Source organism: Erythranthe guttata, chromosome 14, assembly GCF_056151865.1.
Source record: "Erythranthe guttata isolate IM_541 chromosome 14, IM_541, whole genome shotgun sequence".
In the NCBI taxonomy this organism is placed as follows: Eukaryota; Viridiplantae; Streptophyta; class Magnoliopsida; order Lamiales; family Phrymaceae; genus Erythranthe; species Erythranthe guttata.
In genome coordinates this window covers 6472533-6491185 of record NC_142546.1, presented here as the reverse complement: position 1 = coordinate 6491185, position 18653 = coordinate 6472533, and the positions used below count along the sequence as shown (strand labels likewise).

At 34.9% G+C, this 18653-nt stretch overlaps 2 protein-coding genes across 2 annotated transcripts; one reads left to right on the top strand and one right to left on the bottom strand.

The window, feature by feature from the left end:
- The first annotated feature begins 2236 nt into the window (after positions 1–2236).
- Positions 2237–8199, top strand: LOC105960210 (phytochrome A). Its single transcript, XM_012984381.2, has 5 exons — positions 2237–2719; positions 3224–5310; positions 6064–6886; positions 7280–7570; positions 7853–8199. Exons 2-5 carry the CDS (start codon positions 3243–3245, stop codon positions 8058–8060), a joined length of 3390 nt encoding a protein of 1129 aa, XP_012839835.1. The 5' UTR covers positions 2237–2719; positions 3224–3242; the 3' UTR covers positions 8061–8199.
- Positions 8200–13729: 5530 nt separating this feature from the next.
- LOC105960193 (germin-like protein subfamily 2 member 4) lies at positions 13730–16103 on the bottom strand. The gene is made up of 2 exons (XM_012984364.2): positions 15820–16103; positions 13730–14444 (listed from the first exon to the last, which is right to left on the bottom strand). The coding sequence occupies exons 1-2, from the start codon at positions 15938–15940 to the stop codon at positions 13906–13908; spliced, it is 660 nt and encodes a 219-aa protein (XP_012839818.1). The 5' UTR covers positions 15941–16103; the 3' UTR covers positions 13730–13905.
- Between the last annotated feature and the right edge of the window lie 2550 nt (positions 16104–18653).

Genomic DNA, 18653 nt, shown 5'->3' with positions numbered 1-18653 from the left:
TTTAATTTGAACTTACGTCAAAGTGTCTCTAATTTAGCCATTAAATTATAGAACAAATATATAATATGAAATATATTTTTGTTTCTAAAAGCGTTACCTCAGGAAAAATATTCAATTCAACACTTATAGCCTTATAGCTATAGGTCAAAGTCATGAGTTATATAAACAGACAAAATACAGAAAATAGAAATAAAACATCTTGAGATGACAAAGTCCAAAATCCTCATTCACATCATATTAAACTAAATTAAAAGTTCAGGTCAAGATCAATAACAAAGAGGAAAAAACATAAAGAGAGAAAAATGGGAAAAAAAAACCATAAAGTCAACAATTTTGTAAAGGGGTTGTCTACATTTTCCTCTCTTGGAAGGTTTTCATGTGCAATTTTCAAGAACTAAAACTCTAGTTTTTGTGTTTAGGGGTAGTTTTATTTTACCCCTTCTATACAATATGTCTCACTTTACCTATTTTTGTACTCCCTATCACGTTAATCCTCTCTACTCAGTCAATTGTGTCAATCGACTATTTCGTCAATAACATAAACGTTCATCATATCGTCTAAACAACCTCAATACCATTCACAAACATACATTCCCTCTCTCACTTATGAAATAGAAGAGAATTTCCCACCAATTTGAAACTCCAGTTTTGCATCCCATTGTAATTCATCCCCTAAATTGAGCTGGTTGAGAGTAAACAATAGATTGAAATGGTGAAATAAGTTATGAAATCATCGTTCTTTACCCAAACCACGAAAGGCAATGACATAGCGAGTCTCACGAGTTGTCTACTTGTTAGTGACATAGCGAGTCGTCAACCTCCATTTCTATTAATCATTGAGCCACTCACAACCACACTTGTTGATGGCAAGGCAAGCCATCAACCATCAATTCTACTAATTTTTGAGCCGCCCATTGTCTCATGAGTTACCTACTTATCAATAGCATGCAACCGCCGTTCTACTAATCATTGTGCAACTCATTCTCTCACGAGCTGCCAATTCGTGGCCAAATGTCCTACGTCTATTTCCACCAATTGCAAAGTTGCTTCCACCGTGAACCGTAAAATCGACTAACCAAATTACAAATGTCCCAAACATAATCACGCACACTAACTACTCTCCATCAACTATCGCTGCTTGAGGCCCTATCTAGAGTGGGGGGCTTATGACGGGCCCACACTCAAAGACCGACATCGACGAGCCCATAGAGGCATACAAATCAAACCCAAATCTACCGAAGATAATCACCCAAGCCCGAGTTGGTCACTGAAAAAATGACGAGAACACTTGAATGACGCAAAGCTTCTACTATTATTAATATTAGTAAAAAAATGTCTATAATCCAATTTTTTAGCATACAAATTAGTGGTGGCAATCATGCTATGTGAGTCGACCCTTAGTAGGCTCGTACTCAAATACCATTAGACTTCATGATTAGAAGCTCAACCTCACATATAATTGGACTATGTGGTTGAAGGCTCAAACTTGGCTCATAAAATATTTGGGTTTCCGGGTCTAAATCAGGCTCTAATTGAACATATAACACTATTAGTTTTCAATTTCATGCACACAATTCATGTAGAACAAATATTCACAAAATTTCATAAAATCTTATAAAGTTTTTGTTTTCTAATATTTGTAAACAAGATATTTTCAATAATTCAATCAATGAAAACCTTAAATATTTGTTAGTAGTCCCTTTTTTTTCTGAATTCATTAAATTATTTTTAATATAAGCTTAAAAGTAACCACAATTGATGAATTAAGTTTAAGTTTTTACGTATTACCAAAGTATTTTTTATCAACTAGCGTTAATTGTATAAAAAAAAAGTTAGTAAACATTTCAAATAATAAACATCTAGATTTCTTATTCGACCGGTCTTTATTCCGTTGAACCATAATAAATTAAAATTCGGCTCATAAACTTTTCGAGTTTGAATAAACGACTCAAAACTCAACCCGACTCAAAGTTCACTCATATCAAGCCGAACAATCGAGTTTCTGATAGATCCAACTCAATTGCCGATACTAATACAAATCATCGAATAAAGAGTTTTTAGGGATAGAGATTGCTAACTTTTTTTTTATTTTACAAAAGAGTGTTTGCTAGTTGCTACTACCAATCTTCATCTTATTGCCAAAATCTATACTCTGATTTTCAGGTGTGGGCCCCATCTTTTGAACTCAATCTATTTTTAGAAATATAAAAATAATCACCTCTTTCTCTATCTCTCTCTCTCTCTCTCTAAATATTTATCTGACAGACATATATTACATATAAACTGCAATCCGCTGCGAAATATATATATATATATTTAATTAGTCATATTATTTTATACGCAATAGTTTAATCACTAATTCTAGAGAGAGAGAAAAAAAATGGTTAGTTTAATAGAAATGGAGGTGGTGGTGGGCTCTTCTTCTGCGCAAAACGGGTGTGGTGTGGTCCCAATTGTTTTCGGGTTTGGAAGCATCAGAGTTGGCGGTGATCGAATTCAGCACTTCGAAAGCAGGAATCTGCCATTGTTGCTGCTGCACCACCACCACCTGCTGATCGATGAGCTCTTCTTCCCCATGTTCGTCGGACTTTGAAATTTCTGTGCCCTAGATTCATTAAAAAAGGGGGGGGGGGGATTTTTTTTTTTTTTTTTTTTCTTCACCTATTTCGAGATTTCATCTTGAAACTCTCATCGGCATCTGCTTAATAGATAAAAGGGGGTTAGTCTCTCTGCTTTCTCCTATCTTTTATCTTTGATTTTTAGGTGTAATTTTGCAAGAAGGTAATTTCTTTAATTTCACTTATATATGTGTGTGTGTGTGTGTATGTGTGTGTGTGGAATCATTTGATTTTGCAAATTTATTTGGAGGATTGATGTTTGGATAGTGATTTTAAGTCATTGAAGCTAACCAATGAGTATATTCACACACACCCACATATGTGTTTGTGTGTGTGATTTCAGAGTTGCAGCTACTGCAAACTTCAAAAGCTATTTTTCTTGATAATTGTTTGTGAATATATACTAATTAATTACCTTTGATATTTCAAATCTGACTACTAGTTTGTATTTACAGAGTGTAATTTCAAAATCTTAAATTGGAAAAAAAAAACCCCGAAATTGATATACTTCTTCTGTTCTGCACCCGATCATTTCTTTTGAATTTTTAGAAAAAAGAGAAGAAAAGTATACGACAATTTGATTCGTTTCCACCATTTTTGCTCAGATTCAAGAAATTTACGAAAATGTCCTCCGCTCAACCAGGCCAGTCTTCCACAACCTCCGCCCGATCAAGGCACAGCGCTCGTATGATTGCACAAACATCAATAGACGCTAAGCTGCACGCCGATTTTGAAGAATCGGGCGGCACTTCATTCGACTACTCAGCCTCAGTGCGCGTAACAAACGACCCTATTCGAGGGGGCGACCACCCCCCTTCCTCCTCGAAAGTCACCACCGCCTACCTCCACCAGATCCAGAAGGGCAAGCTAATCCAACCCTTCGGCTGCCTACTAGCCCTCGACGAAAAAACCTTCAAAGTCATTGCATATTCCGAAAATGCCCCCGAAATGCTTACCACAGTCACCCACGCAGTTCCGATTGTCGGCGACCACCCTTTTCTCGATATTGGATCTGATATCAGATCCATTTTCACCGCTCCGAGCTCCTCCGCCCTACAAAAAGCCTTAGGCTTCGGCGAGGTTTCTCTCTTAAACCCCGTTTTGGTCCACTGCAAAACCTCGGGAAAACCTTTCTATGCCATAATCCATAGAGTCACGGGCGGTTTGATAATTGACTTCGAGCCGGTGAAACCCTACGAGGTGCCAATGACTGCCGCCGGAGCTCTGCAGTCGTACAAGCTGGCTGCAAAAGCCATTGCCCGCCTCCAGTCCTTGCCTAGCGGCAGCGTGGAGCGGCTCTGCGATGCCATGGCTCAAGAAGTTTTCGAACTTACTGGCTACGATAGGGTTATGGTATATAAATTCCACGAAGACGACCATGGAGAAGTCTTGGCGGAAATTACGAAAACAGGCCTGGACCCTTATCTGGGCTTGCATTACCCCGCCACAGATATTCCTCAGGCTGCCCGTTTTTTGTTCATGAAGAATAAGGTGAGGATGATTTGTGACTGTAGAGCCAATCATGTAAAGGTTGTTCAAGACAAGAACCTTGATTTTGACCTCACGTTGTGCGGGTCAACTCTCCGGGCCCCACATAGTTGCCATTTGCAGTATATGGAGAATATGAATTCGATCGCTTCGTTAGTTATGTCTGTTGTGGTCAATGAGGGTGAAGAAGAAGAAGCGGGCCCCGCGAATTCTTCTTCGTCGAATCTTGAAAAGAGAAAAAGGCTATGGGGTTTAGTGGTTTGCCATAATACAAGTCCAAGATTTGTACCATTCCCGCTCCGTTACGCGTGCGAGTTCCTCGCGCAGGTGTTCGCGATCCACGTCAGCAAGGAGCTGGAGCTCGAGAATCAGAATCTCGAGAAGAATATTCTCCGTACGCAGACGCTCCTCTGCGATCTGCTGCTTCGCGACGCGCCGTTAGGTATCGTGTCACAATCACCCAATGTAACGGATTTAGTGAAATGCGACGGAGCGGTTTTACTCTATAAAAACAAGACATACAAACTCGGATTAACTCCAAACGACTTTCAAATACGAGACATAGTCTCGTGGCTAGACGAATACCACAGAGACTCGACTGGATTGAGCACAGACAGTTTATACGATGCAGGTTTTCCAGGTGCTTTATCCTTAGGTGATGCTATATGTGGTACCGCAGCTGTGAGAATAACTGAACGTGATTGGCTGTTCTGGTTCCGGGCCCACACAGCGGCGGAGATTCGATGGGGTGGGGCCAAGCATGAGGCGGGCGAAAAGGACGACGGTAGAAAGATGCACCCGAGGAGTTCGTTCAACGCTTTCTTGGAAGTTGTGAAGAGTAGGAGTTTGCCTTGGAAGGATTTTGAGATGGATGCTATACACTCTTTGCAGTTGATTTTGAGGAATTCTTTTTTGAAGGAGGGGGGTGAGGGTGATTTGGTGCGTACGAGGTTGAGTGAGATGCAGATGATCGAGGGTGTACAGGAGCTTGAGGCGGTGACTAGCGAGATGGTGAGATTGATCGAGACTGCGACTGTGCCGATCTTGGCCGTTGATGTTGATGGTTTGGTGAACGGGTGGAATTCCAAGATTGCCGAGTTGACTGGTCTTGGTGTTGAGAGTGCGATTGGAAGGCATTTTCTTGAGCTTGTTGAGGATTCTTCGGCTGGTGTTGTGAGTAGGATGTTGGAGTTGGCTATTCAAGGTATGATTTTTTTTTCCTCTATCTTTCTTGAAATATATTTAGGGGTGGAAATTGGAATGGGAATTCCGAGTTTCGCAGATTCCGATCCAAAATTTTCCGATTTTGGAACAATATATTTTGTTCCGAATTCCGATTTTTGATTTTTTTGGAACGAAACTTGAGTACATGTTAGATTCCGATTTCCGATCCGATTTTAATTTTCGAAAATATTTCCCGAATTCTGATTTTTTTTTCCAAAGATGACATTTATAAAATCAATATTATTATGTATTTTGCATTATAAGTGACCAAACAATTGAAACTTCTGAATTCCGCCATTTTTTATCCAAAAAATTCCAATTTTTTTTTCTTCTAACGAAATTGGAATACATGTTAGTTCCGATTTCCTATATGATTTTAATTTTCGATTTATTTCTGAAAATTCCAAAAAAAATTCCCCTTAAAGTTACACTTTTTTAAAATTAATATTAATTATGTATGTTGCGTTATAGGTGAACAAAAAAATGAAAATTTCAAATTCCTCCATTTCTCATTTGAATTTTTTTGATTTTGGAAAAAGTTCGTCCAATTTCCGAAATTCCGATTTCCATTTTTTTCCGAATTCTTTTGGAACAGGATCAGAAGAAGTTTTCCACTTTCGAAAAAAAGAAAATTACTAATTCCGTTCTGATCCGTCTAATTTCCACCCGTACACGTATATGTCTTCATTATGCTCAATAACTTAAAAGAAAATTCAAATTAATCTCCATCCAGGTAAAGAAGAACAAAACGTGCAATTCGAAATCAAAACCCACGACCAAACAACCGAATCCGCTCCCCCAATCACCCTAGTCGTAAACGCATGCGCAAGCAAAGACGTAAAAGAAAACATAGTCGGAGTATGCTTCATCGCACAAGACATAACCGCCCAAAAGACCATAATGGACAAATTCACAAGAATCCAAGGCGACTACAAGTCCATCATCCAAAACCCTAACCCGTTAATCCCGCCCATATTCGGATCCGACGAATTCGGGTGGTGCTCCGAATGGAACCCCGCCATGACCAAAATATCCGGCTGGAGAAAAGATGACGTCATCAATAAAATGCTCGTGGGCGAAATCTTCGGCACAAACAAGTCCAACTATTGCAGAATCAAGAATCAAGAAGCTTACGTAAACCTAGGTATTGCACTCAATAACGCAGTGACAGGTCAGCATTCCGAAAAGATGCCCTTCGGTTTTTTGTCAAGGGGAGGAAAGTACGTGGAGTGCTTATTGTGTGTGAGCAAGAAGATGGATCCGGAAGGTTCTGTGACAGGTGTCTTCTGCTTCTTACAGCTGGCGAGCCCCGAGCTTCAACGGGCGCTGCATGTGCAGAGGTTGTCTGAGGAGAATGCTTTGAAGAGATCGAGGGTTTTGGCTTATATAAGAAGGGAGATTAGGAATCCTTTATCCGGGATTATTTTTTCTCGGAAAATGATGGAAGGTACTGATTTGGATGATGAGCAGAAGAATCTTCTTCGTACGAGTGGTCATTGTCAAAGACAGTTGAACAAGATTCTCGATGATACGGATCTTGATCATATAATCGAAGGGTAAGTCCCTGTTAAATTGATTTTATTGGTCTTGAATGTAGGAAAGATTTTTCGAATTTCTGCCGAATTTGGTCAGAAAAATTTGGATTTAAAAAAAATATTTTTCATTTTAAATTACCATTCTTGATTTGTTTTTGGATCGGAGTTGGAATATGTGCGAGATTTTGATTTTCAATTCGATTCGATTTTAATTCTAAAAAATAAACACAAATAATTCTGGGTTTTCTTTTTCTTCAAAAATGACAATTATGTATTTATATATTATTGGCTAATAAAACAATGGAAAATCCGAATTCCACATATTCCGATCCAAAAAATTTCAATCTTCGATTTTCTTCATACAATGATGGGTTTTAGTATTTTACGATTTTTTTATTTTTTTTGGGATTTTAGGTACTTGGATCTTGAGATGGTGGAGTTTAATCTGCACGAGGTGTTGATTGCTTCGATTAGTCAAGTGATGATGAAGAGCAACGGGAAGGGTATTGTGATAGCCGATAATTTGGCTCCAAATCTGTCGAACGAAACGCTCTATGGAGATAGTTTGAGGCTTCAACAAGTGCTGGCGGCTTTCTTGCTAATATCCGTTACCTCCACACCGAGCGGCGGCAGCGTTGGTGTTGCCGCCAAGCTCACTAAAGATTCTATCGGCCAATCCGTTCAGCTCGGCCATTTGGAACTCAGGTATACACTCACAACTAACACCGTAAAACCCCCTCTTTTTTTTCATGTGCTAGAAATTAAACCTACGAGTCGAGAATTTTTTAGTTTATTACATTTAGTACCCCTGAGTTATTGAGGAGTTATACTGAATTGCTAAAAAAAATCCCGTGTTATGAATATTCCTTTAAAAACGAATCTGAAGTTCGATTTGGAATCGAGTAGCTTGATTTGACTTTCGGCCACAATCCTATGATAAATTATTATGGATAAAAAAATTATATTATATATATTATGGTGGTGTAGGATAACACACAGTGGAGGTGGAGTGGCGCAACAAGTGCTTGACCAAATGTTCGGCGGCGACGAGGCGGAAGCTTCCGACGAAGGGATAAGTCTTTTCATAAGTAGAAAGCTGGTTAAGCTTATGAATGGAGATGTTCAGTATTTGAGAGAGGCTGGAAAATCCACTTTCATCATCTCGGTTGAACTTGCCATCTCTAATAATAATTAAAAAATAATAATAATAACAAAAAAATTATTAACTTGTGTTTTTCTTTTTTAATTTTGTTTCTTTTTGGAGGGAAAGCAATGTTGTAATATATTAGTAACTTGTGTTTTTAAATGCAGACCCTCAGGTTTTTTTTTTTTTTTTTTCTCTTGTTGTTATGTTATATCTTGTCGATTTTTTATACTTCATTTTCGCGTTCTAATTATTTAAATGGGTATTAATAGGCGACGTTTGATTGCTAATACAAATATACGTTACATTGAATTGTCGATTAAGTCGGACCGGTCTACCCAAAATTCGATCACTAAACCTACGAGTCTAGCTAAATTGTTGTGAACCGGGCTGAGATTGAGTGATTCTTTTAAATTAGGGGAATTTATGAGCCAAGTTTGAGCTTGCTATACAGCTCGATCTAAATCTCAATTAGCACGCTAAATAAATAACTCAAATATTAAAAGAAAAAAATGGTATTCAATACATTTATTGTTATTTAATTGTATACAAATAATGTTAGTTTACAAAACTGCTATTGAATGACATTTGAACTACAAACTCATCTATTTAAATTGCTAATATTGGTGCACCATTAAAATATACACTTGAAGAAAAACTAACAAAAACTCTTGAATAATAGATAGATGAGTGTAGTACATACAGTTAAACTTCTATAAATTAATACAGTTGGGACCATCAAAATCATATTAATTTAGCAAAATGTTAACTTATCAATAAATTAATAATAATTAATTCACACATTAATTAATGACTTATTAAATTTATGAAATTATTGTTATTAATATTTTCAGTAATTTTTTTTTTTAAATTTGTTTTTATGTATATACAAGGTTGTAAAAGGCGGTAATTGGGTCCGACTCGGTCAGGTACCGACTCATGATTAATCGGTGCAGCGGTGATCAATCGGTGATAAATCGGAAATAAATCGGTTTTTAAAATTTAATATAATATATTTCTAAATATTATTTATAAATACTCCAAACATACATAAAAAGATATTTAAACATAGTTATATCTCCATCATGTATATATCCTAATAACATAATAAAAGTTTAACAATTATAAGATCATAATACATAAATATCTTTATAAAATATAAATAAAAAAGCAAAATTTTTGAATTAACATTTATTCAGTTCTTTAACAATAATAATTAACATAAACAAAATAAGGCATAAACTCATATTTTCTTTTATTAAAATCCAACTTTTATTTTGAATTATAAAAAAAAAAAAAAAAAAAAAACCGATTTTTAACCGATTTTTGCCACGGAGTTTGACCCGCCTTAAAGGTTTGACCGCCTCAGACCGCCTAAAACCGCTTCACAGGCAAAAAACCGATTTTTCAAACCTTTACACTAAAATCGTAAAGGTTTTGGACCGCCTCGGCCGATTTTTAGAACACTGTGTATATATATTCATTGTACTATTAGTTCAATCATTAATGTATATCATTTATGCAATGTATTTTATTTATTCAATGTGGTGGATTATTCAATGTCTTCTTTTATTCAATTTACATGTTATCCCTAAATTATGACTATACATTACTTGAACTCTATTTGAGCACACAAGTACTGGTAATAAAAATTGGGTCCATTAGATATAACCCCCTTAGTCTTACAAAAAATAGAGGTAGATCCAAACTCAAATTTGTCATTTTGATAAAAATCCATATTTTTCTAAATTCCATCAGAACCCTCAATTAAATCCCAAAAATCACGTTACTTTACCTTTTGAAATTATATCAAATCCCTCCCTATTTTCCCGCCGGGTTCGCCGCTTCCACCTCCGACCGCCGCCACCTCCGTCACCGTTGTCGCCGGTGGCCAACGACGATAACAACGATATTGGCCATAAGCAACACCTCCACCACCGCCTAGTCCTCCACCACCACCACATCCGACCACCTCCACCTCCAAGACCGCCAAAAACGACCAAGACCTCCGCCGCTCCCGCCTCCAAGGTCGTAACAATCAATTTAGGAGTGATATCGTCGTTGACCGTTGCCGCCGCCGCCGTCACTGCTCCAATCTAGGGTTACTCAAATCTAGGATTACTCAGATCTAGGGTTTTGATAATTCTTCGGCCCATAGTTGATTAACGAGATGCATAGTCGAATTACATCTGTATTAATAGATTATCGCATATCATTTAATAGACTATCCCACTGATATAATTTGACTATGGATCTCGTTAATCGACTATGGGCCGAAAAATCATCAAAACCCTAGATTTGAGAAGTGACGGCGGCGGATTTGTGTTTTAAAATTAATAGACTATCTCATATCATTTAATAGACTATCCCATATATCTAATTCGACTATGGGTTTAGTTATTTGACTATTGGGCCGAAGAATCAACAAAATCCTAGCTAGATCTGAGAAGTGATGGCGGCGGATTTGTGTTTTAATATTGTTAGACTATCCCATATCATGTAATAGACTATCTCATTGATCTAATTCGACTATGGATCTCGTTAATCGACTATGGGACGAAAAATCATCAGAGCCCTAGATTTGAGAAGTGACGGCGACGGATATATGTTTTAATATCAATAGACTATCCCGTATCATTTAATAGACTATCTCATAGATCTAATTCGACCATGGATCTTGTTAATCGACTATGGGCCGAAAATATGGGCCGAAGAATCATCAAAACTCTAGATCTGAGAAGTGACGGTGGAGGATTTGTGTTTTAATATTAATAGACTATCCCATATCATTTAATATACTATCCCATAGATCTAATTCAACTATGAATCTCGTTCATCGACTATGGGCCGAAAAATCATCAAAACCCTATATCTGAGAATTGACGGCGGCGGCCGCCGGTGGCCAACGACGATAACAACGATATTGGCCATTTAAGTTACTTGGCTTCACTCCTAAATCGAGTGTCGCACCCTTGGAGGCGGAGGTGGTGCCGGTCGAGGTCTAGGTGGAGGTGACGATCTTGGAGGCGGAGGTGGTGGCGGTGGCGGCGCAAGTGCAGATGAAACCGATGAAACCACCAATATACTCACGTAATTTTATGCCGTGATTTTAGGCAACGAATCAGTAATCTCATATCACGTAGTTAAGGAAATAAATGTTGTTCAAAAATAAAGCAGGGGTATTAAAGGGAAATTAAATAATATATTGTGCCAAGTTGGCATATTTGGGTGTATATCAAAAAGGGAAAAATTAATTGGATCTACCTCATTAGAAAATATGAACAAGGGGGTTATCCCTAATAAACCCATAAAAATTACATCATACAAATACACCAGAAGTTCTTACCATGATTAGAAAAGTGGGGATGAGATAGAAGATGATGTGAACTCAATAAGAAACATGTGACGATTAAATAATATTTTACGACAAATAGCAAATAAATCCATAAAAGGGACTTAAATGTACATATATCCAGACAAAAAACAGTTTCGCAAAAAAACCCATCCCATTTCTTTTGTCTCCCTCGTAATAAAATTTTCATCAATTTCATCCATTATACCTTAACATCATATGCACATTCACCCCAAATTTGTACAAATATATCATATTAACCCCCATTTTCACAATTTTTTTTTATAGAAAATAATTTTTTTTCCGACAAGATTCCGCTTTGACTTTTTTTTCCTCCATAAATTACTATGCTAACAACAAAATTACTGTCTGGGACAGTAATATTACGATCGAAGACAACAATGTTGCAGGTGAACACGACAAAATTAATTATTACATTAATATTACTGTGTTAGCAACAATATTATTGTTTGAAACAGTAATACTACAGTTTGGATAATAATATTACTGTCTTTGACAATGATATTTCAGTATTTGACTGCGATATTACCATCTCAGAGAGTAATATTGCAGACCAACATAGTAATATTAATGTAAAATAAATTGAAAAAAAGGTTTATAAAAAAGTCAACGCCGAAGACCAGCGGCCAACAACAGCTGACCTACCGAAAAAAAAAAAAGTCAAAGTCGGAGACCGGTGGTGGTCAAAATTGGAATAAGTGTCCAAAATTAGTTAATTGGTGAAATTTGATTAAATTGTAGTATAAATCATGAAATTGGAGTTGAATTAGGGTTTCAAGGAGTTAGGATAATTTTCGTATGTATGAAAGAGTTTTCCTTAATAACAAATAAATTTGAATGATTAAATATATTTGCAAGGCAAAAAAGTTGGACGTCCATTTTTTAATTAAGTGGATTATTACTCGTCTATTTGCCATTTGCCCTGTATTTAATTAAGCCTTCATAAATTTATCATAATTATATTGTACCATGCATTATTTGATGATTTATTTATATGCATTATAAATTTATATATTAGACGGACCCTATTAAAATTTTTAAATATGCATTATTTTATAGTTTTAGTGAATTATTAATTTAGCACGTTGTCCATGAGTCATGACCATATTTTTTTTTTATTTAAATGCGAGGTTATTAATTATCGAGTATTAATCCATCAATGTTCTACTTTAAATTTAAAAAAATAAGAATCACAATTGAGGTTAATTAATAAAAACTCAAGTTGTGGGTAGTAAGGATTAAGAAAATTAGGTAAGATATAGTTTATCCGACAAACAAATTAGGTAAGATGTATATACATTATCATCAATAATTTGAAATTTGTTGAACAAAATCTCCTTAGTAATCAAATAATTAATAGGCAAAACCATCACAATTCAAAAGTTGGTAAATGTCTTTTTCCCTCCGCAACGTAATTGCTTTAGACATAAGTGATTTTCGACATATAATTTTAATTCTAATGATCAATCAAATATAATTATTAGTTAATAGTAAATTATTATGACAATATATACTTCCCAACTAATTAATATGTTACACATTTGAAGAGTACAGTCAACTAATTAACTTTTAGACCAAAAGTATGAATTCAAATCCCTAGTTAACTTTGTTAACTACAAATTTCGAGTCTGCAAAATATGAATGCAACACAAGACGAATAGGAACGAAATACAATTTATTAATCAAACGAAAATGGATTACAATCTCTGAAAATTCTCTTCATTTTTCTCGTCTATATCGATTTAAAGGGATTTAGAAGCTTTTTCTTGAATCGAATAAATATAAATACGTGAAATTCAAACATGTCACTAATTGGCAACGAAGACTCGGGACTTAAGTTTGAGAGCTCGATATGTGTCATATACTCATATTTAAGTCTGTCTTTTGCATCAAATGGAGTCCTCCTTTCATAGCACAAGATTGCAACTTGAGCCGGTAGGCTCGGATAGATTTAAACCCAAATCGCTAACCCACAAAATAAGAATTTATTATTTTTTTTTATTAACAATTTAACACTTTTATAAAACTCAAATATGTTCCGACTTTAATTTAAGACTCATACCATATTAATAACAATTAACTGGACTATTAATTAGTGATTTATCTCATAATTTTGATCTCCAGATAAGCTCAAAATTTTGCATGTTATAGCACATGCTTTAGTCCAATGACTTAACATACAAAAAATATAAAATATAAAAAATAAAATAAAAGAATGATAATAGAAAATCATGTGGAATACAATATTTTCTAATTTTCTTTTGTAGTATACTACCAACTTATTATCCTTGCTGTATTATTATATAATAATAGTATAATACATTCTTTCATTTTCCGGGAAATTCGAAAATTCGAATTTTTATTCATAATGACACAATGAAAGAAATATCTCGTGTTACAAGTTGCAACAATTATTCCAATTGCATAATAATAAAATAATCAAATTTATCCAAACAATATTAAAAAAAAAAAAAAAAATTCAATTAACAAATTTTACTTAAAATAAAAGAAATAAAAATCTTTTCATTTCTTTGGCGCGAACTTGGACTTGATCTTCTGGACCTCCTTCGTCCCGACCTGAAACGCCGTCGTCAGGACATTATCCGGCACCGGCGGCGCCGCCGCAAACAAGGTGGCGGCGATCGACTGCGTCCCGGGGAGCTGGCTGTTGAAGGCGGCGACGACGGCGGCGTTCGATTTGCCGTTGTTCTTCTGGAAGTGCACGAGCCCTTTCGGGAAAACGAAGACCTCCCCCTTCTTGATTGTCTTGGAGTACAAGATATTTGCGGTGGTGATGAAACCCACGTCGAGTTCTCCTTCCAGCACGAACACCACCTCGGTGGCGCGTGGGTGGGTGTGCGGCGGGTTCAGGCCGCCGGGCGCGTAGTCGATCCGGCCGAGGGAAACTCCGAGGGTGTTGAGTCCCGGGATTCTCTGGACGTTGGCGCCGGTGACCGCCGCTCCGGTGGTGGTGTTTGTGAGGGCCGGTTTAGCTAGACCGGCGAAGAAGAAGTCATCCGCCGTCACGTTTGACTTGCATGTGAATCCGTTGACTTTCACAGCTGTTCAAATTTCACACACACAAATTTAGTAATATAATAAATTTATAACTTTGGTCCTCTATGTTATCCTACTTAGTGATTTAGTCCTCTAAGTTTTCTCATTTCAATTTTTACACACAATAACTACGCAAAATTAGCATTTTTAGTCCTATTTCATTCGAACTCTGAAAAGTCGGAGTTTATATATATGGACGTTGACGGGTGCTCCTGTAATTTTTGTTTTATAAAATTCGTCGTCTCACACAATTAAAGTTCTATTAGGGATAGTAGGTGTTGAAATTATAAATTTCAAGTGTCCATATAAGTAAAAACTCGTCAAGTTTATTTGTCGCTTCATAAAAAAATCATGTAAAATACAAAACTACTATGTTTATAGAGTTGTTTCATGTAAAACTGAAAGATGACAAATTAGAGGATTGCATCCCTAAATAGAACCAAATAGATGACCAAAACTTACAGTTTTCCAGAAAGACTTTCTATAACATTAATGTTAACAATAAATATTCTGAGACTAAAAGGAAAATCAGAATTTTGCACCAAATACAGTACAATCTCAATAAATTAATAATATAATTTAAATAATAATTTTTGTACAAATATAATAAATTATTAGTTCAATTATTAAATATTTTACAAATTAATAGAATTAGTTAAGCTCGACTTTACTAATTTAATTTAGGGAGGTTTTACTATATTTGTAATAATTAATGGCACATTTAATTAATGAAATAAAGTTGAATTGAAGTTAAATTAAAAATAGTTGAGGACAGAAGGGCTAGTTGCAAACACTTGCAGCATTAAATTAATGCAAATTAAATGAATTTTGTACAGCATATTATAGAACTTAAAAAAAAACTATATTTATTTCATTTGACAAATATTAATGGAGAAACTATATACTCCGTTCGTTTCTAAATAAGTCTCTCTTTTCATTTTTCACAAAGATTAAGAAATTCAATAAATATAGCTTGATTTTAGTAAAATCACATAAAAATGACTAAAACCACCATTTTCATTTAATAATTTATAAGTGAAAATTAATGTTTAGAGATGCATTAATAAGGTTAAAACAGGAAAAATGCATTTAATGCATGTTTTGAAAATCTAAAGTGACAGATAATTAAAAACAAAAATATTTTTAAAAAGAAATAGTTACTCTGAACAGAGGGGGTATTATTTGGCCATGGGAGAAAAGTCACCAATCATATTCCAGCAAGAAATTAAATTGGAAAAATAAAATAAAAATATAGGAAAACAAATTCAAAAAAAAGCATATATGCATTATATATATATATATATATATATATATATATATATATATATATATATATATATATAATGAATTGGAGGAATATTAATAAATAAATAGATATACCAGAAGTGAGATCAGCAACACAAATATCTTGAAGCATTTCTGGATCTGCAGAAACTGTGCTGCTCAACATGAACATAGCCAACATTGTTACTACCATTCTACATACAGAAGCCCCACCCATTTTTTTTGGTTGAAACTTTAGAGAAAGAAAGAGAGAGAGAGAGAGAGAGAGAGTGTTTTTGTGTATGTGTGTGGGATTATTTATATATATATAGAGAGAGAGAGAGAGAAGATGTGAATGAAAGACTTGTATGTAGAGGCACGAAAGGATCCTTCGTGGAGCCAAAGCAAAGGGATGAGGATGCAATTTTTGTTTTTTGTTTTATTATTATTATTATTAGGGTAAATTGCAACCAACCCCTGAGATATGGTCAAATTACGAAAAACCCCCTGAGGTATGGTCAAATTACGAAAACCCCCCTCTTGTTTAATTAATTACATCTACCTTCAACTATGAATCTTCTTACACCTCCACGCTTATTGTGTCAAAATTCAACATAATCATCTAGATTCCGTGAAAAATGCTCTAGTTTGTACTCGTTTTGTGTAAAAATACAGTTTCTGATGTATCACAATTTGATATATAAAAGCCACAAAACACATCTTATGATCATCTTGCTTCAAAATGTGGAGCTCGAATGCGATAAAACATGTACAAAAGTGATAATATTCCATATAATCAAGAAAATTCCACTAAATTTGAAACCGCGAGGGTGGATGTATAAGAAAATTTATATTTGAGGGGTTATTGTAATTATCCAAACAAAATGGGGGGTTTTTGTAATTTTACCATACCCCAGGGGTGGTTGTAATTTACCCTTATTATTATTATTATTCATATTAATATTATTATTACTATTATTTCTTATTTTAATTTGATTATTATTTATAGGTATTGAGGGCCCTTTGTTACCTGCACTTGATTGGACTCTATTATGTACATTTATTAGTATATGCTTTTTGTTATAATGTTTTTATTCCTATATTATTTAATTTTTGACGACTATATGATTGGATGATGATGGTGTGCTCTTGGCTTGTCAATCGGCATATTCTGTTTTTATTTTTAATTTAATTAAATATTTTCTTGGAGTATTAAGATATAAGTCCCTAGTCACAAAACTTATTAGAACTAAATGACAAGGTTAACTAAACATTTGCTACACATCCTTTATAAAATTCATTACGAAAATACCCCTCCACTCACAAATTCAAATTATGCATTAAGTAAAATTCAAAGTGCATTTATCATCTTTTTAGTTTGCATCTAATATTTTCATTTTTCATCTAATATTTTCATTTTTCTTTTTTTACAGAATATACGTTTTTTTTTTCTTTGAACATTTCAGCATTTCTTACACTATTTGTAAAACAAATAAAATTCTTCTTTTCTATATAATACTGAAAATTACAAACAAATATGTTTTTCATTTTTTTAATTGTATTTGCTGTCAATACTCTAGTAAACTATGATATACTATGATATACTATGATATACTGGTGTACTATAATATATTGGTATACTATGATATACTACGGCGTACTATGGTTTACTACGGCGTATTATTCCAAACCCTAGCAGCAAAACAAACTCTCGGCTGTCGCCAAACCCTAGCAGCCGCCGCCAACTCGTATCAACAAAACCCTAGTCGTCAACCAAAATCCTAGCGACGGAAAAAAACCCTAGATTAATGCAACCACCACCCACTGTCGAATCTCAACCACCGTCTCCAATGGTCATCCCCACCATAACCATCACCTCTATAAACACGACCACCGCCGTCATTGCCACCTCCGTTGCTCCCTTCTACATCCGCCCCCTCTGCCGCATCACCGCCGAGATCTCCAAGAACCTCGAAATTTCCAGATCTCCGCATCTCCCCCTTCAGCCTACTCTAACCCTCCGTGGCAGATCTAGATTGCGTCCTCCAATTTTGATGGCACCGAAATCCTCAGTTTGAAAAAATATGACAGAAGTAGAGAAAGAGGTGAAAGTTGAAACGATTCAAAAGAAGAGAGACATGACGCGAGTGGGGTGGCTGGGAAAAAAAAGAGGGGAAAAAGATTAATGAGAGTAAAACCTAATTTATTATTATTTATATTAAGGGTATTTTCGGGTTAAATAAAAATAAAAGGATGTGGGTCAAATTTTATTTTGAACTAAGAATTTAGTTAATATATTTCATTTGAGGTTGTCATCCACTTCAAATTAGGTTTATGTTGAGGGACTCTTAGCATATTACCCCTATTTTCTTTTGTTTTGTTCCATAATAACTGTTTTTTTTAAAGGTATTTTTATTCGATATTATCTGTCAATTTAAATTTTAAATACTGTATTAAATGAATGTTTTTTATTGAGTTTTTTAAGATTTGTGCAAATGTGAAAAACGACGTATATTAAGAAACACATGACGTATATAAATTTCGTTTAGTAAAGTCACGAGTAGGGGTGCAAGTTGGAATGAAAATTCCAATTTCTGTCAGTTCCGATCCGAAAAGTCCCAATTTTGGAACAACTTTTTTCATTTCGACTTCCGAAATTTCGATTTCCAATCTGATTTAATTTTCGAAATTAATTCCGAAAAATTCCGATTTTCTTTTCCAAAAAACACACCTAAAAATAATATATATTATATAATACTTATGTTAAGTTTTTATTTTGTTTTCTGAAACGGTGATTTGATTTAAGTTTTGTTTTAGGATTTGAACATATTGAATTATTAGAAATTTTATTGGATATTATTATGTGGTTTATTTTTATTTCTTCTTTTAAATTGAAATTTAGTAGTTATTAGTTTTACTTTTATCGACTTGGATGTTCTTATTTTGGAGAT

What these genes read in the sequence shown, in the direction of transcription:
- LOC105960210 (XM_012984381.2), top strand. Translation starts at nt 3,243, where the DNA reads ATGTCCTCCGCTCAACCAGGCCAGTCTTCCACAACCTCCGCCCGATCA. An exon ending in GTTGGAGTTGGCTATTCAAG is followed by an intron (nt 5,311 to 6,063) that starts GTATGATTTTTT and finishes ATCTCCATCCAG; the next exon opens with GTAAAGAAGAACAAAACGTG. An exon ending in CTTGATCATATAATCGAAGG is followed by an intron (nt 6,887 to 7,279) that starts GTAAGTCCCTGT and finishes TTGGGATTTTAG; the next exon opens with GTACTTGGATCTTGAGATGG.
- LOC105960193 (XM_012984364.2), bottom strand. Translation starts at nt 15,940, where the DNA reads ATGGGTGGGGCTTCTGTATGTAGAATGGTAGTAACAATGTTGGCTATG. An exon ending in TGTTGCTGATCTCACTTCTG is followed by an intron (nt 14,445 to 15,819) that starts GTATATCTATTT and finishes AAATTTGAACAG; the next exon opens with CTGTGAAAGTCAACGGATTC.